The sequence below is a fragment of the Hemicordylus capensis genome, chromosome 11, assembly GCF_027244095.1.
Source record: "Hemicordylus capensis ecotype Gifberg chromosome 11, rHemCap1.1.pri, whole genome shotgun sequence".
Lineage (NCBI taxonomy): Eukaryota > Metazoa > Chordata > Lepidosauria > Squamata > Cordylidae > Hemicordylus > Hemicordylus capensis.
This window is the reverse complement of record NC_069667.1, coordinates 19,418,378-19,441,317: the sequence shown is the minus strand read 5'-3', so window position 1 is coordinate 19,441,317 and position 22,940 is coordinate 19,418,378. Positions and strand designations below refer to the sequence as shown.

General features: G+C 48.1%; 1 protein-coding gene across 5 annotated transcripts in view; it reads left to right on the top strand.

Moving 5' to 3' along the window:
- The window catches only part of FGF13 (fibroblast growth factor 13), a 263,484-nt gene that overhangs the window by 216,771 nt on the left and 23,773 nt on the right, over positions 1–22,940 (top strand). For all 5 annotated transcript variants that reach the window (XM_053274439.1, XM_053274444.1, XM_053274441.1 and 2 more), the window contains 2 exons: positions 7,066–7,176; positions 11,783–11,886. In XM_053274439.1, coding sequence (XP_053130414.1) covers positions 7,066–7,176; positions 11,783–11,886 — 215 coding nt within the window. The remainder of the gene's footprint in view (positions 1–7,065; positions 7,177–11,782; positions 11,887–22,940) is intronic.

Sequence of the window (22,940 nt, the reverse complement as noted above, 5' to 3'; positions counted from 1 at the left end):
ATGTACAGAAGCTATGTAGCTTTGAACACCAGTTGCTGAGGCCCGGAGATGGTTGTCACCTTTGTAACCTGTATGTGAATCCTAATGGCATCTGTCTGGTTTCATTGGGGGTTTTATTTGTAGGTTTTCAACAGGGAAGAGCACTTCTGGGCCTGAAACCTGCATGTTTCGATCTCCATAAGTGACGTACATGCAGTGCAATGCACAGTTGTCACCCATAACAATTTCCATCCAGGTGTCACATTCTTTTTTGCACACCTTGGAAATCCATAATGTGTGAATTGACCTTAAGATGGAGGTTCACAGCCTTGGATCCTCAGAGGGTGCTGGACTACAACTCCCATCATCCCCGACCGCCATGGCCACCATGGAAGTTGTAGCCCAACAACGTCTGGGGACCTATGGCTGAGAAACATTGCCTTTAAAAGGGGGCTGGTTCCTACACCATTGTCCCATGCAACTGGGTCCGGAAGCCTGGACGGACGTTTCCCAATTCATTCTCGCTTCCCAGTCTGTGTTTCAAAATGAAAATGTGGCCATTCCCACATGACGAAATGCATGTGTTGTGTGTGTGTCTGAGTATGAACTTCCTTGTAGGAAAACATTGTGTGGGGATCGGTTGTCGGGCCAAGACACATCATGGCTGACTCTTTGCACCCAAGCCCATACTATCACTATTACATCTTCATTCATTTTCTTTCCCCCCTTTCTCCAAAGAACTCTGGGTGGAAAACAAGCCCAGCCTCATTTTAATCTTTTAAGAGCCCTGGAAGGTAGACTAGACTGAGAGAGAGTGTGTGTGTCTTAACGGATCTCGCGTCATCCAACTTGCTTCGTAGCTGAACAGGGTGTCCAAGTTTCCCTGGTCTAGCTTCACTACTCTAGTCCTGACCTGACACCACGCTGGCTTTTCTTGGATGCCTTTTCCTTTCCGCAGCCAAATCCCTGATCTCTTTCACGCTGCTGTGCCTCCCAATACCTGCTTCCAAGTCTTGCTCGCCGCCTCCTCTCTCCTGGAGCTGGCCAAATGATTCATTTTTGTGTCTTACACCTTTTCTCTCCACTTCTTATCTTACACTCATTTTTACACCATTGCCGATTTCATTTCTCCCCAAGTTCTGCTTACTTATGACAATGGTCAGTTTCTTCCAGAGGCAATTTCTACTTCCTCCTTGCACACAGGAGAGAAACTGACATGCCGGTGATTTTATTAGTGTCTCTCTTAGCATACCCCGAACCATCGCTATAGTGGCCAAGAGCATCTTCGGTACGCCCTCAGGCATGACATTTGCTAACTATGGATTCATCTGGCATTCTGGTTTCACATTCATCCCCTCTTGATGCTTGCACATGTCTCTGTGGCTGATTAGTCTCTCCGAATTCACACATGCTCATGGAATTGGGCTGATAGACACCATTTATTTCCACACAACCCTTGATTTGCCCCTGTCATCGATATACATGAACTCTGTCTCTCTCATACATACACCCACACATCCAGCCTGCCCACTCCGGGTTTGTTAGGCGCGGGGGGGGGGGGGGAATCTGGAAAGAAAGCTTACACGCTTCTGCATCTCTGTGTATTTGCATATCCTGTTTGCATCCTGCATCTTCACCAGACAGCTTAGTGCTAAATCCTATAGCTTTAATCCATATTGCGATCATAACAACCCTGTTAGGTAAGCTTGGCTGGGAGACAAAAAGTTGGTCTGTGTCAGGGACTCCTCTAAGGTCAATTTCTCTAGGTCCAGCTGTGGGCCTGGAGAGCTATTGGTTTGTTTCTATGTCTGATGATCGTAATGAAGTTATTCATTCGTTCGTTCATTCATGGACCTGGAGACCTGGTGTTGTGGTCCCAAGCATGGGTTGTCCCCTTTGCTAAGTAGGCTCTGCCCTGGTTTGCATTTGGATGGGAGACTCCAGATAGGGTGGGCATCTCCAAGATAGGGCTGGGAGAGACTCCTGCCTGCAACCTTCGAGAAGCCGCTGCCAGTCTGGGTAGATCTGGCCTGTACAACATAAGGCCCGGGAGCCAAATCTGGCCCACAGGGGGACATTTTTGCTGCAGGCCTGCAGGTAGCCAGCAAAAAGCAGGATCTGCCAAGAACTTGGCATTTGTGTGGGGCTGTGTGCCCACATTGTGTGGGGCAGTTTGCCACACTGACCAAGCAGGGACCTGGCTTATTTTCTGGCTGCTCTCCATGGTTAATATTATGGGTTCCCAGGGAGAGGAGAAGATGCACAAGCAACTAGTGATTGCTTTAATTAATACTTATATTTACAATTGATCGTCCTGCAGTAATTAATGCACTGAAAATTCACCTTCCCCCCCCCCCGTGCCCCCACATCAAATCCTGGTCGTTCCTGGCCCACTGGGGTATTTGAGTTGTGCCCCCCTGGTGAAGCTAGATGGACCAGTGGTCTGGCACGGTACAAGTCCGCTTCCTCTGTTCCATTGTCTTGGCAACCTGTGTGGTTGTTCTGAGCAGCTGTTTTCCTGTCGCATGTCTGTGAGGTTGCTCTTTTCTTCATTTTGACAAAATGCAAGGTTTCAAGGAAGCCTGTGAGTAGGCCGGGGGCTGATCATGCGAGCATCAGAATGCTCTGGAACATTTGGGGGAAAGGGAGGAGCAGATTCCCTCTCGGTTTGCCGTGCTGAAGGCTCCAATCAGCCACTCTTCCCTTTTCTAACTGAAAAGGTAAAGACGGCTTCACTTGCCGGCTGATGTGCCCCAAAGTGTAATGAGCATGGCCCAGTGAGGCCGCTCCAGTGCTGGGCAAGAAGGCTGTTCCAGAACAACTCATCCTTGTGCGATCACAGGTCCTGTGCTTTTGGATTGGGAATTGTTATTATTGTTAGTCGTATTATTTATTCTTATTATTTAACATGTTTTTCGAGCGCCCCATACGCAAGTCCCTGGGCGGTTCGCAATTGAAAAGCACAACAATCAAAACATGAACACAATTAAAGCAGTTCAAAATACAAATGAAAACTCTAAAAACGTAAACAAAAAGTCTGACTAATAAAGCAAGTAGCACGCGACCTGTGATCATGCAGGGGTGAGCTGTACAAGAGCAGCCCTCCTGTGCCGAGCTGTGGGTGTGGGCGTTGAAGCCCTGCAGTGGTGCTAGCAGTTCTGATCCGCCCACGTCACGCTGTGGGGCATGCCAGCCCTTAGGCTCAGCTGGTCTTGGGGTAGCAAGCATGATTCGTCTCCCATTCAAATGCAAAGCGGAGCAGACCCTGCTTTGCAAAGGAGACTACATGTGTGAGCACTGTAAGATATCCCCCTTAGGCGGTGGGGCCACTCAGGGAAGAGAACCTGCATGCAGGAGTCCCAAGTTCCCTCCCTGGCAGCATCTCCAAGATAGGGCTGAGAGAGACTCCTGCCTGCAACCTTGCTGCTGCCAGTCTGTGTCGACAGTACTGAGATAGATGGACCAGTGGTCTGACTCAGTAGGCAGCAGCTTCCTATGTTCCACACAACCACCGTTAGGGTAGGAGGGATGCCCAGCCAGGGTAACTGAGCTGGGTGCACTCCCAATCAAAGGTTATATATAAGCAAACATCAAAGTTGGAAGCGGGGGAAGCCTGACCATGTGCGAGGCAGGAGCTGGGTGGGATGGGTTTTTGTCCACCCATCCTTGATAAAATGCTAGTGGGGACCGAATCTTTGTAGTGCATGCCGTTGGACCCGACCCTCACCTCCCACACCATCATGCTCCCTGGCTCTTGCCTTGATGTTTGGGTGCACACGACCGCCGATCGGGAGCATGTGTGGAGCTCCTACCCTGGCCAGAGGCTCCTCCTACCAGCGGTGCGGGTGAGCCTATCATGTGGCCACGGAGCCAGGCTTACCTGTGCTTGCTCAACTGGAAGCCATGGCAGTCTCTGATAAACTCACTTGGTTGGTAGGTGCAAAACAGGTCTGTCACGTTCACACACTTAGATTTGTAGGTATATATGTGAACACCCCGCATGCGTGCATCTAAACAAGTGACATGTGAGTAACCCAGTTACTCAGAAGTAACCCACACTGGCAGGATGTAACAGGAAGGGGCAATCAAGTTTCCTTTTGGCTGACTATTGGGAATTGGAACGCTAAGTTGTGGTTGTGTTGATAAAACGGCAAGTCTGGGCTATTTCACATGTTGCATCACAACAAGCCCAGGTTGCCGCAGACAGCCTGTTTTGACTTAGTCATCTGACACATTTGTAGGTGCCCACCTATTGAAAAAACCACCACCACCATGTCTTGGGTGAAAAAAGCCCAAAATAAGAATTGCAGCCTCAGTTGGTCAGATTCATTGAGAATAATGAAAGTTTGTTTTTGGGCAGCAAAGACATGTTGAGATGCTTCTTGAATGATATGGCGAACGTTGCTTTTGTGTACCTGAAGGTCGTCCGTCACTCCTCTGCCTCTCCTGGGGATCGCGGACGAACTAAGCCCTTTGCAGTGGGATGATTCCCTGTGCAAAGCTGGGTGTTTGTTGACATGTGTTGGAAGGAAAGGATCTTCAGCGCCATTCACAAGGCTGCGTTTCCTTGTCTTCTTTCACTAGCTTGATTATTGTCTCCTTGAAGCCCAAATGGCTTGCTTCCGAACCATTGAGATGGCAAGAATGTGGTCTTGGCCAGATCATTCTTTTTTTTTTTCTTCAAAGGTGTAGGGTGTGTGTGTGTGTGTGTGTGTGTGTGTGTGTGTGTGCATAGATGCACAGCCAGCTCAGGGAGAGGCAAGATTTTTCATTTGCTGTGGCCCCAGTTCCAGCAAAGAGCATGTTTCTCCAGCAGCTGAGAAGGTGGGAAGGGGTGCTAAAGAGTTTTGGGTTTGTGTGCCCCATTGGATTTGTAAGGTGCTTTATACTGAGTCAGACCCTGGTCCATCTAGTTCAGGGTTGTCTACACTGACTGGCAACAGCTCTCCAAGGTTTTAGGCAGGAGTCTTTCCTAGCCCTTACTGGAGATGCTGCCAGGGATTGAACCGGGGACCTTCTGCATGCAAAGCAGATATTCTGCCACTGAGCTATAGCCTCATCCTCTCCTTGAAAACCAAAGGGGACCACCAGGATGCCTGCTCCTGGAGATTGTATATGTGTTACAACAAACCCCCCAAATTTGAACCATATTGGTCTTTGTATGGGAATGCTAACAATCCCAGATGAATTTGGTGAATGTCCCAAAACAGACATGTTTTTCTCCCAGTTTTTGGATGCACACAAGTAAATGTTGACAACCACGTGTATCAAGGACAGTTTCAATCTGCCCTTCCTCTAAAGAGCTCCGGGTCTGCACTCCTTACAATAGCTCGGTGAGGTAGGTTAGGCTGAGAGATGAAGAGGCTATCCACATGACCGCTTGAAAGCGGCCCCCGCTGGTTAGCCCGCTTAATTTCCCCCCTTAAATGCAGTTAGCGGAGAGAGCCCTCCGCTAACCCCATTTTGGCCATTGGGGGTCGGTGCAGCTCCGCGCCACGGCAACTCACGAGGATACCCCCGACTGGAAGGCTCCAACAAGCCTCCCAACCTTGGGGTCTCCCCAGAATGCGTGGGTCATCCTGGGATTTCCAGGGGCCAGGTGGCCCTCGATCCCTGCCGTCCCTACCAGATGGAGCCGGTAGACGTGTGGGCAGCTGATCTGGCTGCCCAGGGACGGCTCCCTGCTTGTGAGGAGGGAGAGCGGGCTAAGTCCACTCTCCCTGCAAACCACCTCTAGGCACTTCACTTTGATCATGTGAAGAGCCTCGATGGCTGTTCCAAGGTCAGCCAGTAGGTTTTGCGGCTGAGCAGCTGAACCCAAGTCGCTCCAGGCTATATCTTAACACTCTGTAGACTCTGTACCCAACTGTACAAATGATCAACACTTGAACACTCTGTGTACACAGGTATAGATGTGTACACAGGTAAAGTGATTCTCATGTTATGTTGAACATGTTATGTAATGTGACTCACATGTTATGAACAGCAGTACACTTCTTATCTGTATCCTGCATTTGAGGGGCCTGTTCTCAGGTTCACTTTCCAGAGGTGAAAAGGGACACAGGGACAGTCATTCGCACCAATCAATTGGTATTTTGAATATCCAAATATTCAGATGTTGACTAGCCTTGTTGACATGTTCAATGCACATACTACAGTGTATGCATGTACAGATCTACCCACAGACAGTGATTCAGACATTACATAAGAACAGCCCTGCTGGATCAGGCCCATGGCCTATCTAGTCCAGCAAAGCGAAATGTTCGGCAAAATGACAGTGATACATTTCCTATCTATACCCCGCATTTGAGGGCCCTGCTCTGAGGCTCGCCTTTAAAATGAATGCAGGTGCAGTCATTCACACAAACACATGTACGAGTGTACAGCCATCTGTACACTTGAACACTTGAATAACATAATGTCTGAATAGTGCAATACGCACAAGTCACTGGAAACAAACTAGAAATTGAATATGGGCATCTGATGTGAAATTGAATATGGGCATCTGATGTGAAATTGAATATGGGCATCTGATGTGGCGGTGATGTTAATTCTCCATTGCCCCAAAAGTCATCTTGTTTCTGTTTCTGGATGCTGAATGGCTCACTGTGACTGCGTTGTATCTGTCAACTAGGTTCCTGATCGGTACACACATTTGTTTTCCCCCTCTTTCCAGTCTTGTTATTTTAGCAAGTATTCTCCCCTCTCTGTCTTTCTCTTTTGACGAATCTCAGCTCATTAAAAGCAGGATGTGCTGCTTGCCAGAATTTTTCTAATCTTAATGGAGATCAGGTCTTGCTTCTTCAGCCTTATAACACGCAGCTGAAATTGTGATTCACTGGCACGGGCTGTGTGTTTGTGTGTTCAAGTCACCTGCATTTCTTATCCCAAAGTGAAACAATCTGTGGCAACTGATGTTCGGACTGCTGATTTGATCTTCAGACACACCTGGTTGTGAAGCACCTCATGCAGGTGGCTTTTCTAGGAAGAGCACAGCCAATTTCATTGTATCTAGCCAGAAGCATATGCAGTGTTGTGGTTTGTGAAGCCTGTCTTATTCTTTGCACCTGTTGTGCTTTCTTGCAGAACCCCAGCTTAAAGGTATTGTAACGAAACTCTACAGCCGGCAAGGATACCACTTGCAGCTGCAGGCAGACGGGACTATTGATGGAACGAAAGAGGAGGAAAGTACATATAGTGAGTATCGGCTGTGCCAGTGAGAGGCCTTGTCTGTTTGTCCATGTGAGTGGCCCTTTGAAATTGGCAGATGTCTCTTGCTAGGCAGGATGGAGCGAAAGCAACATTAGCCCCGTGTTGGTGTTTGCTATTTCACCTGCAGTTGGAAAACACTTTGAAAACTGGATCAACTAGAAGAGGGAGTTGTGCCTTCTGGGAAACCTGTCCAAATGTTATCTCCATGGAGATCTGGAGAGGTTCATCTCTGTGCTTTGGATTTCATTTGATTTTTATTCCCCAGCCCGGAGGAGTTCCTCACCCCCACATTTGGCCTGAAATAAAACAATGTCTGCCCCATTCCAGATCCATCAGAAACACGTTTAATCGCAAAAGAGGAGGAAGGACTCACTCCACATTGTCAGATGAGCATGTTAACCCCCAGCCTCTGCTGACAAACCACAGGGGCATCATTCTTTGTTTCAAGGGGAGGCAGCCTTGACTCTCCAGTTGCTGCTGAACTACAACTCCCATCATCCCCAGCCACAGTGGCAGGGGATGGTGGGAGCTGTGGTTCAGCAACCGTGGGAGAGCCCAAGGTTGCCTACTCTGCTTCATTTGGAAATGTGGTTTCTTTGCTTTGAATTCGGCAAGCCAAATCATCCGTATGGGCAAAGCATGATCCTGGCGGATGTGCCCACAGAACTAGCTAGCCCATAAACTTTGCTGCAAGGCAGCTTCTCCATCTGCATCTCTGTTAGTCCTTTGTGGCTTAAAGGACAAGGAGAATGCCTAAGTCACCCTTGCACAGCTCTGGATTCTGGGACGTCACGATACTGCTAAGTTCACATGTCCTGGTGGTAATGAATATAGCAGTAGAATCTGAATCTGAATTAGAATCCGAAATCCTAACCAAGGCAGCTGGTCTTGTGGTAGTGAATTGTCTGCTTTGCTAAGCAGGGTCCACCTGGTTTGCATTTGGATGGGAGATTACATGGGTCAGCACTGTCAGATATTCCCCTTAAGGGATGGGGCCGCTCTGGGAAAAGAGTCTACATGCTTGCCTGCAGAAGGTTCCAAGTTCCCTCCCTGGCAGCATCTCCAAGATGGGGCTGAGAGAGACTCCTGCCTGCAACCTTGGAGAAGCCGCTGCCAGTCTGTGTAGACAGTACTGAGCTAGACCGACCAATTGTCGGACTCAGGATATGGCAGCTTCCTATGTTCCTAGCCTTGGTTCTCCAGATGTTGTTGGGCTACAAAACCTATCATTCCCCAGCCACAGTGGCCACATACCATTGTGGCTGGGGAGGATAGGAGTTGTAACCCAGCACCATCTGCAGGCTCAAGGTTGGGAACTCCTGAGCTACGCTCTAGCCCTATACTCACATGCATACCCAGCACATGGAGGCGGGGTGGGCATATGTAATCAGGCTCTGCTCCCAGCCTCTGTGCATGTGGGTGAAGGGAAATTTGACATGCATATGGCTGTTCCGGCTTGCTTGAAAGGAGGTCACTCCTTTGCCCTGGTCTGCAGAGATTGTGCTGAGGTCAGGAGCCAGGCCAGCTGGTGCGATCCCACTCAGAGAGATCCGGGAGATCTCCCTCTCTCTTTGTCTCCTTACATAAGAACAGCCCTGCTGGATCAGGCCCAAGGAGGCCCATCTAGCCCAGCATCCTGTTTCACACAGGAGCCCACCGGATGCCCCTGAGAAGCCCACAGGCAAGAGGCGTGGGCATGCCCTCTCTCCTGCTGTGGCTCCCCTGCAACTGGTATTGAGGGGCATCCTGCCTCTGAGGCCGGAGGTGGCCTATAACCCACAGGCTAGTAGCCAGTGATAGACCTGCCCTGCATGGATGTGTCTAGGCCCCCTTTCAAGCCATCCAAGACAGTGGCCATCACTTGTGGCAGAGAGTTCCATATGTTAATTATGAGCTGGGTTGTGCCCTTGTTGGCCTCCTGTGTGAAGGAGTGGTCACGGGAAAACCCCTGCCGCTGAAATGTGCAGATCCCTCGAAGTCTTCTCTCTCCGTTTCCTGCCGCCACACACTTAAAGGGTTATCAAGGAGTGGACTTGGTTGTGTGAACTAGCCCTTTAGGGTAAAGCTGGGGTTTGCAGCTTTTTAAAACCAGAGTGAGCAAAGCTTCAGCTCAAGTGCCCCGTACAAGCAGCCAAGAATTGTGACCCCCCCAGAAGTCCAAAGTTGGTGGAAAATAAAAAGCAAGCTAAGTGCATCTGCTCGGGACTGACACCACACACACCGACAATCTATGCTGTGGCTTCCTTCCCCCCATCTCCCATCCTCTGGACCCTCCCGAACTGGGCTTCCCAGCAGACCTCGGACCCGATCCCCCACTCCTTATCTCCATGTGACTGGTTGACTAGGTGCCCAGGTTCAGCCCAGCCCTCCCTCATCCTGTCTGATGAGCTTGGCAACAAGGGCAGTGCCGACACTGAGCGTCAGCCAGCATTTCCCTCGCTGCTGGGCCTGTTAGTCAGACTGAGGGACAAGTGGGCTGAGCCTGAGCACATAGCCAGCCAGTCCTGTGGAGGGGAGGAGTGTCAGGCAGAATCCCTGAGGGATGCTGCCTGACACTCCTCACCCTTCCTTCCTGGAGAGGGAGTCAATGGTGCCGCATGTAAGTCAGGAAGGTAGGAGGGTCTGTGAGACGTCAGAGCACCCTCAGTGGTTCCAGGGCCCCTGGTTGAAAACCCCTGGGTTAAATATGGGGACATGGAGCTAAAATCTTCCAGAGACTAGCTTCAATATGGGTCACAAGACGCATTCCCAATATTAATTTTGAGGGTGCTTTTCAGGGCAAACCTAAATAATCAGATTCTGCTTTGAGAAGGCAAGTTTCCATTATAAACACATAATCAATGGCTGAAAATAGAACCGTCCTCCCCCCCTCCCAGGCTCTAAAATTATGATACCACTTGGAGGAGGTATTGAGACCATCTCTCATGTTGGAATTCTTCATCAGCTTCCCCTCTCCTTTATTAAAAAGTAGCCAAACAGCCGTCGGTATACTGGTAGGATGGAGGGAAGGCCAAAGAGAGATCCCCAGGACACAGGGGTCCTTCCTTCTCACTGGATTCTTCCCTCCTTGGGCCAGATTTTGCCCTCATCACAATTGTATCGCCAAATGTAATACTTGACTCTTTCCCATAGAAGTGAAAAGGGTTCGGGATACAGTAAAAAAATGTATATTTGGGCATGTTATTGGAATGCTTTGATGACCTCCGTTCTTGTGGGGAGAGGGAGCAGATTTTCCTGCCCCCTGCCGTCACCCCTGCAAACAGTGATTGCAGCCCATCAACTCTGTCCCATAGCCACTGGCAACCAAGCCTGTTTCTGTCTGCAGTCCCTCGGTGGACTCTTTTTCTAAAGAATGGTGGTGAAAGGTCTAGTTGGAATTGGTAAATGATATCTGTTCCCCTGTGGAGGAAACCCTGGATACACAATATCCCATGTTCGGTTCCTTGACTTTATTTCCCAGTCCGCACGTATTCCCCATATTTATTTAATGGCAAAGAGATCCTGTGTTTCTTCCATGATGGAACTAAATTTTAAAGATGTGGAGCCCATTTGGAAAGGATCCTTAACTCACCTGGAAAGGACCTTTAGCTGGCCTCAAGCTGTCCACAGTTTGCATTAACATAATTGATGCATGTAAAACCATGCTGGGCTAACCGTGTGTCGATAAATGTGTGTGTTGGTACTGCAGGGTGGATGTGAATATCTTTTGGACCACGTGAAAATAAAATAAGGGAAAGGAACTGATGGGGAGAGGAATGACTGTCCTCAATGTTTGTGGATACTGTAAGTCTGCCAAGGGCTGTTAAGTTTGATGGCTGTATTGAAACTCCATATTTAGAGGCAGTCTGCTTCACCATACCAGTTGCTGGGAGGCCAAGCAGAGAGGAAGCCCTGTGGCTTGTGGGCTTCTCGGCGGCGTCTGGCTGGCCACTGTGGGAAGTGGGATGCTGGACTGAAGGGACCCTCGGACAGGTTTAGCGGACCTCTTCCAATATCCTTAGCCATGAACACTAAATAGAACCTCCACATTCAGAGGCAGTATACCACTAAACACCAGTTGCTAGTGGGCAACAGCAGACAGGGCGATTGCCTTTTATGGCCAGCAGTGTTCCCTCTATTTTTTTTTTTTCACCTGGGCACAGAATGGGTTTTGTTCTGGGTGACAGTATCAAGGCAGTGTGTGTGCACGTGCATTCGAAGTGGGGCCTTCTTGATTCAGCCTGAGCAGGATCCAAAATTAACTGAGTGGACATCAAAATACTTGTGAGCGCGTGCATCTGTGCATGCCTTGGAGGGTACACTGCTGGCCAGCTTTATCTTTTATTTTCTCAGAGCTGATGAGCTTATTTCATTTTATTTATATACATTTCTCTGCCACCCTTTGTCCTTGGACCCCAGGGCAGTAAAACATTTGGCGCTCTCTTAAAAGCCCTGTGTAAACATTGCAGATGAAATGGCAGAGTCGGGGAGTGCTCAGCTCAAGATTCATAAACCTGACTTTAAAAAAATCACAGAATGGTCCTTGCAGGGAAATCTGAAACCATTGTCAAAATCCAAAGAGGGTAACTGTGTCCCTTCCTTTCCTTCCCAGCTTTGTTTAACCTCATACCCGTGGGTCTACGAGTGGTGGCAATTCAAGGGGTTCAGACAAAATTATACTTAGCAATGAACAGTGAAGGATACTTATACACATCGGTGAGTACTTGCTTCCTTTCTCTCTCTGTCGTGTGCAGTTCAGAAACCTGTCCCCCTCCCCTCCAAATCCCTCTTTCTTTGGCACAGTTGCAAAGGAGACAGTTTATTGTTGAATGATCTTAGGATGAATGCAAACGACTGTGCTGAATTACAGCGAACGCCCTTACCGGGAGACTAACGTAACCCTACTCACCTGGTTGCTGGTAGGAAGCCTAATAGTCTATTCGCCAGGCCCACAAATGCTGACCATCAGTGCAATCTCAGGGGACGAATGCTCAGTGTGATTTTTGGCAACATCTACCCACCCCTCCCCAGAGATGGAAAAGGGGTGATTGCATTGTTTCACTTACAGCTTTCTCTGTGTGATCACCCCTTCTTTATCCCAAAAGGAGGAAAGGCTGTGCTGTCAAATTGGTGTCGACTCCTGGCAACCACAGAGCCATGTGGTTTTCTTGGTAGAATACAGGAGTGGTTGACCATTGCCTCCTCCCCCACAGTATGAGATGACGCCTTTGCCATTGTCACTAAAGTGAGCATCTGCCTCCAGCAACTTCCTATATTGCTGCTGCTCGATATAGGTGACTACAAATATATATTTACTAGGCACAGTCTGGGAAGCACACCGACGGGGATTCAAACTAACAGCCTCTTGCTCCCTAGGCAATCTGCTTCCCAAACCGCCGCCCCCTCCAAACTATTAGGGTAAAATTGCAGTCATGGTTGCACAGAGGGTCAATGAACATTGGTTCATTGTCAACCACTGTTCAACACAGTGAATTTTAAATTTTTTAATCAGATTTGTTTTATATTTTTAGCTTAATGTTTTAATTGTGTCATTTTTACAATCTTGTTTTTAAATTCTGCTGTAAACCGCCTTGGGATTGTTTTAATGAAAGGCGGTATATAAATTTAACAAGAAATAAATAACACCCAGATGTTGTTCACTACCATCCCCAGCATTCCCAGCTGCAGTGGCCTTTGGCTGTGAATTCTGGGAGTTGTAGTCAACAACTCCCAGAATTGGGATTCCCTGTTAGAGGGAACACTATTGTCAACCAATGAACAAATGGTTGCACTCCATGGAGTAATCCATGGAGTGATATTTGGAGGACAATCCTGCCAATTTTCATTTCCCTTCCTCTGACAGCATCAATAAACTTTTATAGTCATTTTTTGTGTTTTTTAAAAACTTTTAAAAGCTTTTAAAACACCCTTGCAAATTGGGCCGCTCCAGTCCCAATGGACAGGAGAATGAAAGCATGAGACGATACAGACAGCATTATAATTCTATCACCTATTTACTATCTCTTAGGAGCGTAGTCCTCGAAAATCACAAGGAGCATTTGTCTCCCCAGATGGTACTGAGCACCCCAGCTGGCCCATGTATTAAAAGTGGCCAGCATGAAACCTGGCAGAAACTGTTAATAAACTGAAAAGAAGTGGTGTCTTTTAAGCAGCCAATATGACAAATGTTGCCGAATGGTCTAGTAAAATGTTGTGGCAGCTTGGATCCTTTGTGGACTTCTGTTTTTCAACACTGACATGCTTTCTGTGGCTTTTTCTTCAGTCCGCGTCAGGCTAGAACAAATACGTTTCTCTAGAATAGATACGTTTACCATAAAGATTCAGATTAGTTCAGGGGAAGGCAGGCTGGCCATTAACAGGATTGGGCTGATGTTGTCACTTGCCAGTTGCGGAGATGCATTTAGAGATGTTGGAAAGGCCCTGGCGGTACTTACATTCACATCTGGTGGAAGTGTCTACCTGTTAAGAACTTTTGGATTCAGCTCTTGTGTTAGCTGGACATCTTTTGCTATGTTCTTAGTCACGGGCACAGTACTCCGGCAAGACTTTTCTTTAAAAGTCCCTAGATATCGCTGGACTACAATTCCCATCATTTGCTCCTGCAATGCCATCTGGGGACCAGAGTTTGAGAACCTCTGACTTCATGCGTTCAACAAGTGTTGTTGGAAAGGTTGTGAAGAGATTGGTTTGCCTTTCTGCCTTGTGGTGGGAATGCCCCATGGTGAGGAAGTTCTGGATTCTGCTAGGGTTTCCCCCCCTGTCAAGCGTTTCTCCACACTAGGCCATAACTGGTCCTGAATGTTATGCAGCTTCATCCTTTTGAACAAGCCACTGCACAATAACGTTGCTGCGGCCATAGCTGAGTGGAAGAGCTTCTGTTTTGTATGATGAACATCCCAGGTTCAGTACTTGGCAGCATCTCCAGTTAGGCCTGGGAAAGACTTCACTCTGGAACCTTGGAGAGCCGCTGCCAGTCAGTGTAGACAATACTGAGCTAGATGGACCAACAGTCTAACTCAGCATATGGCAGCTGCCTATGTTATCTATATCCCAACTTTAGTCCTGAGTTACATGCCAGAAGGGGTAGTGGAACATGGACCAGGAGGTCATTGGGAAGGAGAGCTGGTCTTGTGATAGAGAGCATGAGTTCTCCCCTTTGCTAAGCAGGGTCCACCTTGGTTTGCATCTGGGTGGGAGACTACATGGTTCACTCTCTGGCAGCAGTCCCAGATAGGGCTGGGAGAGACGCCTGCCTGAAATCTTGGCAAGACGCTGCCAGCCAGTGTAGACAATATTGAGCTAGATGGACCAAGGGTCTGACTCGGTAGAAGGCAGCTTTCTTTGTCCTTATTAATACTCTGGTTCTCCTTAAATGGCACAGTGGGGAAATGCTTGACTAACAAGCAGAAGGTTGCCGGTTTGAATCCCCGCTGGGACTATATCGGGCAGCAGCAATATAGGAATGTGCTGAAAGGCATCATCTCACACTGTGCAGCAGGAGGCAATGGTCAACCCCTCTTGTATTCCATCAAAGAAAACCACAGGGCTCTGTGGGCTGCAGGAGTCAAAATTGACTCGATGGCACACTTTACCTTTTTATCTCCATTTTGAGGGGATGTGGCTCAGTGGTCCAGTATCTGCTTTGCATGCAGAAGAACCCTGTTAACTGAACAAAAAGGCACCTTTTAAACGTGGTGCTTCTCTTTATTGAGCAGGGGGAGAGCAACTGGCCCTCTCCGTCCCCAGCACAGCATCCCTCCAGTGGCTGTTGCTGGTGTCTGTCTTATTTTTCTTTTTCGATTCTGAGCCCTTTGGGGGCAGGGATCTACCTTCTTTATTTTTATTTCTCTATGTAAACTTATTTGGGAACTTGTGTTGAAAAGTGGCATATAAATATTCTTTGTCGTCGTCGTCAAGTACAATTCCTGGCAACATCCTGCCTAAACCTTGGAGACCGGCTGCCAGTCTGTGTAGACAGTACAGAGCTAGAAGGATTAGTGGTCCAACTCAGTATAAAGCAACTTCCAGTGTTATAGTAATGCTGCAGCAAAAATCCTGCATAGAACATAGTTGGACATTTTTGTGTTTGTTTAATTTATTTGCATCCCATTTTCAATTTAAAACGATCACAGCAGCCAACGGTATAATCATAGGTAAAACAATAACAAGGCACAAAACATCTCTACAATGCGACGATTAATAAATACCAGCAGATTAGGAACTCAGTAAAGCCAGCAGGTTCAACAGACACAGAGATTAGAAGAGCAGAATTAAAACGCCTCCCAGGTCCAGAAACTCCATATAAAAAGCTTGTGCAAGGTAGCCAACCTGATTTCCTGGGGGAGGGAGTTTGTATAGCACGACCGACAGGGACCAAGTGTGAAGAATTGAATGCCAGGGTTGTGGTCGTGGAGAAAATAATGAGCTGTGTATTGAGAGGTGGAACATACAGGGAAATTCTTTATATTATGGAGAAACAATTGGCGGAGATATCATTGTGGTAATGCTTTATCTCAAGGCAGGGCAGAAGGCCAGTTAAGATCTACTGCTGGATCTCTGGGTGGTTTGCAGTAGGGTTCCTGACTCATTTATCAATAGCAAGTACAACTTCCAATTAAAAAATAATAATAATGCTCTGCCGTGGCTGATCTTGTGCTAAATGCTCATTTCTCGGCCTCATTTCATCTGTAAAATAGGAGTATAAATGGGTTGCCATTTGACCTAGACTTTGTGCAGTTCTGCTGGCCGGCTTGTGAGGGCTGCGTTCAAATGATCAGAGATGGGGCCATCGCTCAGTACTTGTTTTGCATGCAGGTCACAGGGAAAAAGAAGCAGCTCCTGTCCCCAGAGGGCTCGCAATCGAAAAAGAAGCACAAGGCAGACACCAGCAGAGACGTTCCCTTTTTCTTTGTTAATGTTTTGCTCAAGTGTACGAGCATGAATGGTCCCCGTTGCTAAGCGCGGTCTGCCTTGGTTTGCATTTAGATGGGTGATTATGCCTGAGTGCTGTAAGATATTCCCTTTAGGGGATGGGGCCATACATAACTCACGGGCAGAGCATCTGCTTTGCATGCCGAACGTCCCAGGTTCCCTCTCTGGCAGCATCTCCAGGTAGGACTGAAACCTTAGAGAAGCTGCTGCCAGTCAGTGTAGACAATACTGAGCTAGATGGACCAAGGGTCAGACTCAGTACAAGGCAGCTTCCTACATAAAATTGTTCTGCAGTCATCCCTTGCCAACCGCAGTTTTGAATATCTGGAACTGGGAAATTGTGACTGGTCTCACCAACCACGACCCGGGTATCTACAGTTTGGCGAGAGTTTGTTTTGTAATTTGGGGGGGGGTTGTGATTTGGGGGGATTTGGAGGGGGTTGGGTGATTTCCGGGGGGTCACCCCTCACTCCTCTTGCTGACCAAGTGATCTAAAGGGATTCTGGGTGATTTGGGGCCATATTTGGTCATTTTTTCCTGTATTTTTCTGTCTTTTCACAGCCGCGATTTCCCTAACCCCCTGTATGCAATGCTTTTCTATTGCTCGCCACCCGCGAATTCACCAACAGGGAGGTTTTCCCAGAACAGAACTCTTGTGGTTGATGAAGGATGACTGTATTTTAAAAAGAGAGAGAGGATTTTAGAGATGAGCAGATCTATCCCTCCCACACCATTGTTGTTCTAACACTGCAGACTGTTGGTGTCTTAAACCGATCCATTATGGTTGTTCTTACGTCTTAAGGGAAGACATTGGGTCTGGTTATTTATCTTTATATTCATCTTCATATACGTATAATGCGATTGCCTTGTAAGTCGCCCTGAACCTTTGAAGGAAAGGCGCCTGATAAAGAAATAATCACGAGCTTCATCTGGCGCTCAGAGTCCCAGGGAAATGATCTTCTGCCTTCGCCAGGCTTGCTAATTGGGACTTTATTTCTCATTCCATTCTTCCCATCAGCCTGGCTGGGTCCATGCCCCAATGCAGAGCAATTACTGAGCGGGGCTTTGGTGAGGCGCCTTCAAGCTTGAATGCGGGCAGCAGGGGCGGCGTGGAGCCGCTGATCCGTAATCAGGAACTGGGCGGATTAAGGCTGCGGAGTGTGATGAATGCGTGGGCTGCCGGAGCTTGCGTTTTGACAGTCAGATTTTCTAGATATTTCTCACATCTGCAACTTGCAGCCGAGAAAGAGGCCTCCGGTGGAACGGTGCAAGCGCTTCTCCTCAGAGCCAAGCTGCTCGGATGCGGCTGACTCAGTTTTCAGGAATAAAGAGGGCAGGATTGCAGAGGGCCGTTTCTGCACGCGAGGAGGAGGCTATGGACTCAGGGGATGGCGCATGGGATTGGGACCTCTTCGGACTGCAGGTGGGGGTATGCTTTTAAACACTCCCGCTGTGTGGAAGAGCTCCCTGCGTTACAGAAAGGAGAACCCTTCAAGATCAGACCAAAGGGCCCAGATATTCTGCTTCTGACAGTGGTCAGCTAGATGTCTCCAGGAAGCTGCCGAGCAAAGCATAGCAATAGCTCCCTTGCGATGTTGCACCTCGAGTAACTAGTATTCAGTAATAAACTGCCTCTGAACCTGGGGGTTCCCTCAAGCCATTGGCTGACCTCTTCCATGGATTTGTCCCATCTCCTTCTAAAACCATCTAGGCTAGTGATCAACACCATATCTTGTGGCAGTGAGTTCTGTAAGCTAATTATGTGTCATAGGATGAAGAACTTATTTATTTCATTTCATGGAGTGACCCCAAGTTCTGTTGTGTGAGAGAAATAAAATAACTCCTCCCTATTTGCTTTCTTCATACTATGAATAATTGTATAAACCTCTATCATATTCCTCCCCCCCCCATCCCAATTCATCTTCTTTCTGAAATAAAAAGCCCTAGACCCTCTAACCTTTAGGGAAACAGCCCCCTGATCATTTTGGATTCTTTTTTCTGACTTTTTTTCAGCTGTGGGCTGCTGTGCACAGTTGGAGCCAGCCGAACGGCAGCCTGTGTCCCGCCCCACCAGTCACACACCCCCCATGCGCATGATCTCATGCACACGTGGGTGTACCTGGGGTCCAGAGAGCTCCAAGCAATCTCTCCAGCGCTCATCCCCAGCCAGTGTCTGCTGGCTGCTGCATTTATTTCGCTTCCTCTCCTTCCAGCAAGGGAGAAGAAGTGAAATAAATGCACTCAGCCAGGAAACGCTGACTGGGAGTGCATTCAGGAGGGCTGGGGCGGACCCGCCGGAGATCGGGCCACGCCCACATATGTGTGACGCCTTGCGCGGCCCTTCACATCGGTGGCCCAGGTTTTTTGAACCTTATCGCTCAATGGTAGCCCCGCCCCTGCGTCTGTGGCGCCCACAGTATGGAGTTGCCTGCAGTGAGGTGCAAAATGCTGCCTTGGTGGGGACAGGCGCTCCTTGCAAAGCTCACAAGGGCCAGATCAGTCCAGAAGAGCTGCTCGGATGATCTTGCCACCCCGCCGATGCCCCAACAATCTGCTGCCTGAGACAGCTGCCTCCGCAGGCCTCACGAAATGGCCGCCCCGTGCAGCCGGCAGATCGACACAACTTGCTCCCCTCGGTTTTGGCAGCCTTGAGCAGTCTGAATGACTGTCTCACCGGCTCGGGCGGTGTGATTGCTTTGAGAGGTTGCCTGGTCCCAGAGAACAGACTGAGGACTGGATCCACCCGCTTTGAGGGATCTACCACTGATCTCTCAGAGGATTGGCTCAGCTGGGTTGTGGATGCAGGCCAGCTAACACTCTCGAAGGGGGTCATTCCTTTACTGCTGCATATTTTTGCATGAATTTACTCCACATCTTTCTTTGAATTCAGCATCAGGTGTTCATATTAGCTTTAGCATAAATTAGTTGGACTAAAAAGGGTAGCACAGACAAGATTTAAAAGGATCTCCTTTTTCCTGTCATCCTACAAAGAGGAGGTTCAAAAGACATTTATTGGTACTGATATAAAATGTATAGTCTAGCCTTTATACACCAAATACTCTCCTGTCTTGCAAGAGAGTTTGCAAAGAGAGGCATTCTGTTTCCCAGAGAAGTGCTCGTGGCCTTCTTCCTAGCTATTGGGGAAGGGTTGCAGCTCAGTGGGAAAGCATGCAGGTCCCAAATTTAATGCCTGGCATCTGCAATTGCTGCCAGTCAGTGTTGACAGTACTGAGCCAGAGGGACCAAGGGTCAGACTCGGTACGGCAGCTTCATATGAGAAGAAGGGGCCAAAGTTCAGTGGTAGCGCACTTGTTTTGCATGCCTAAGACCCCCGATTCAGCTCCAAGTAGGGTTGGGAGAGACCCCTAAATCAAACTCTGGAGAGTTGCTGCCAGATGGTACAGAACTAGATGGACCCAAGGGTCTGACTCGTTAGAAGGCAGCTTCACATATTTGTTATGGAATGCTGGACTCTTGAGCTGCTCCAGCATGGCTGCTTTTATGTCCTTCTGGCTTGGCGGTCTTGAAATGTGCCAGCCAGCCAAAAAGGGGGGAAACGTCTCTCCTGCAAAATTTCTGGCTGATGGACAGTTTCGGCTGCTTCGAGCAGAAATTTATGCTGGGCAGGATAGAAGTGGATACAGAGGAAGCATTAATTAAGGACCCACGCCCTCATCTTAGCCTTATGAGGCAAGGCTACAGCATCTTGGAAAAGAGACGACTAAGGGGAGACATGATCAAAGTGTATTAAATTATGCATGGAGTGGAGAGGGTGGACAGAGAGAAATCCACACACACCCCTCTCAACACTAGAACCAGGGGTCACCCCATGAAACGGAAAGTCGGGAAATTTCGGACCGACAAGAGGAAGGACTTTTTCAAAAAGCGCATAATTAATCTGTGGAATTCTCTGCCATGGGATGTGGTGAGGGCCACCAGCATGGATGGCTTGAAAAGGGGCTTAGAATAATTCATGGAGGACAGGTCTGACTCAGTACATGGCAGCTTCCTATGTTCCCGTGACCTTCGACAAAATTACCAGCCTTAGTGGTGGGCAATATGGAAGGAGAGGGCAAGTGGGCTTCTCTTCATCCCCTTTATATGCAAGATGCTTAGCACAGAAACAAGACTGCCCGCCTGCCTCTGAATATCCGAGCCTAGGTGCCACAGTGAAATTGCTCGGCGCCAGGACTCCCTGGCGCCTGGGATTCTTCTAGCCCTGCTTCCGAGTGCAGAGTCTCCACATTTTTCAAAGCTGCCTTTGTGATCCAGTGAAATTGTGTCCCAGTCGCCTCTGGACCTTTCTGAGCGGCTTGCTGCCCGTCTGATTCCGAGCGTCACCCTTCTCAGCCGCCTTCGCTACAGAACGGCCAGCAGCCACCTTGAAGGGCTTTGGCATTCTCCCGCTCTCCAGGCAAGGCTCTCGAGGCTGCTGAGGGCCTGATAAGCGGCTGTTCCACTGGCTGGTCATTTAAAAAGCAAAAGCCAATTACCGGGCCAAACTTCAGCCGGCGCCGTTGCTACTGATATTGTTTCGCGCCGAGAATTCATCACGGGGTCTGCCAAGGAATGGCCAGGCTGCAGTCGGTGAGATTTCAAGATGCCCCACGGTTTGAAAAGACGGCTACAAAATGGCAAAAGAGTCGTGTGGCAGCTGGAAGACGAGCCGGTGGATTGAGACAGAGGTTGGTGTGGACTAGGCGAGAGCCTATTTCTGCAGGTGCTTTTGTTGCCAAAAGGCCAGTACCACCAAGCTGGGGTGTGACTGAGGATCAGGTGCTTTTATCTACCACACAGTCACAAATTGGGTAGGATTTGTCTCCCGCCCAGTTCATGGCCGTGTGGTAGCAAGCATGATTTTTTATTTTATTGTTAAATAAAATTCCCCACTTTGCTAAGCAGGGTTGGCCTTGGTTTGCATTAGGATGGGAGACTACATGTGTGAACACTGGAAGATATTCCCCTTAGGGGATGGGCCCGCTCTGGGAAGAGCAGAAGGTTCCAAGTTCCCTCCCTGGCAGCATCTCCAGATAGGGCTGGGAGAGACTCCTGCCTGTAACCTTGGAGAAGCCGCTGCCAGGCTTGCATTTGGACGGGTGACTACCGTTTAAGCGGTTTAAGATATTCCTTTTAGAGGATGGGGCCAGAATTCAATGGAAGAGTGCCTGCTTTAGATCCAGAAGGTCCCAAGTTTATTCCTTGGCATCAACAGGTTGGGCTGAGAGAGACTCCTGCCTGCAGCCTTGGAGAAGCTGCTGCCAGTCTGTGCAGACAATTCTGAGTTAGATGGACCAATGGTCTGACTCAGCATATGGCAGCTCCCTATGGTCGTGTGAACTGCACACACCCCTCTCTCTCACTCTCATATATTCTGAAAATAAATACCATTGAAATAAAACAAATAGAGGGTTTCGCTATCGTTCAGTTCTAATAATTAAAATGTCTTGACAAAAACATTGCTGAATCCTACGCAAGTGGCCCGTTCCACTTTTACTTGCCGATACTGTTTGTGTGTGTGGGGGAGGCAGCTTTTTAATTAATGGAAAGGTTTTAATTGATTGATCTGAGTGATGGATGAATATGCCGCAGGCTTTCTTCGGACATCCTGTAGTTTAGATTCTCCTTTCAAGCTGGATGGGACAGTTTAAAGTAGAATAAAACCGAGAGGACGTTGTGTTCCTCAACGGCTGTGTTTTGGAAATAGCTTGTGATTTATCAACTGTGACAGGTTGCAGGTTTATAAAGGTGAGGTGCTCTTGGCAATCTTAAAAGTGGTTTAGAACACATTTTGGAACAATTAGATCTCATATAGTTGCTTTTTTATAAGTTGTATTTTCTTTTAGGGAGAGATTCTGTCTCATCCCCTGCTTGATAAATTGTGTGCACATCTACTTGGATGAAGGTCAGAGAATTGGCGGAAATACCTTTTGGAGTCCTGTGGGTTGGTTGGTTTTTTTTCTGGAGAGGGGAGATTAGATTTTTAAAGGGATGGTTTGTTTGTTTTTACATTTATATCCCACTCTTCCTCCGAGGAGCCCAGAGCAACAGAATGCAACAGAATGTTCAGGGCTTATTTACATGGCTGTTTATCCTCTCAACAACCCTGCGAGGTAGGTTAGACTGAGAGATACTTGACTGGCCCAGAGCTTCTCAGTTAGTTTCATGGCTGAGTGGGTTTTTAACCTGGGTCTCCATGGTCCTGGTCTAGCACTCCAACCACTACACTTCTTCGACTTTCTCTGATTGTAAATGAAAGTGATATTTTAACTGATGGGGCAAACTGCCTTCACTTGGTGATATTTCGACCCATCTAGGTGGGAATTATACTTAAGCTGGAGAGTGTTTTCAGTGTTCCACCGTTATAAGCCCTGAACATCCTATTGCTTATAAAATCACAATCTTTTGTTCGAACTGCCTGGCTATCAGCACACATTCACTAGGTAACAAGAGACACCTCACCTGCAAATCTGGTGAAGATCTGTTGGGAAATGGCTTAGATAGAGCAGTTTAAATGTCTCTCTCTCTTTTGAACAGGGTTTTAAAGGGTTGGCGACATTTTTTCGGACGGAGGAAATGCTATTTAAATGACTTTGTAATCCATTTTGCATAGTTTCAGCCTTTAGACTGCATGCCAGAAAAGTGCCTTATGAATATCCCCCCTGGGACCCAATTGATGGTCATTTTTTATAATTGACCCTCAAAGTTGGGTTCTTAAGAGGCAGAAAAATGAAGTTTTAGTGCTAACGGAGTCTGTGCAGTAGCAAGTTTGAGGTTACAGTGCCCACAGCACTGCCCACCATAAGCTAAAGGTACAGTGA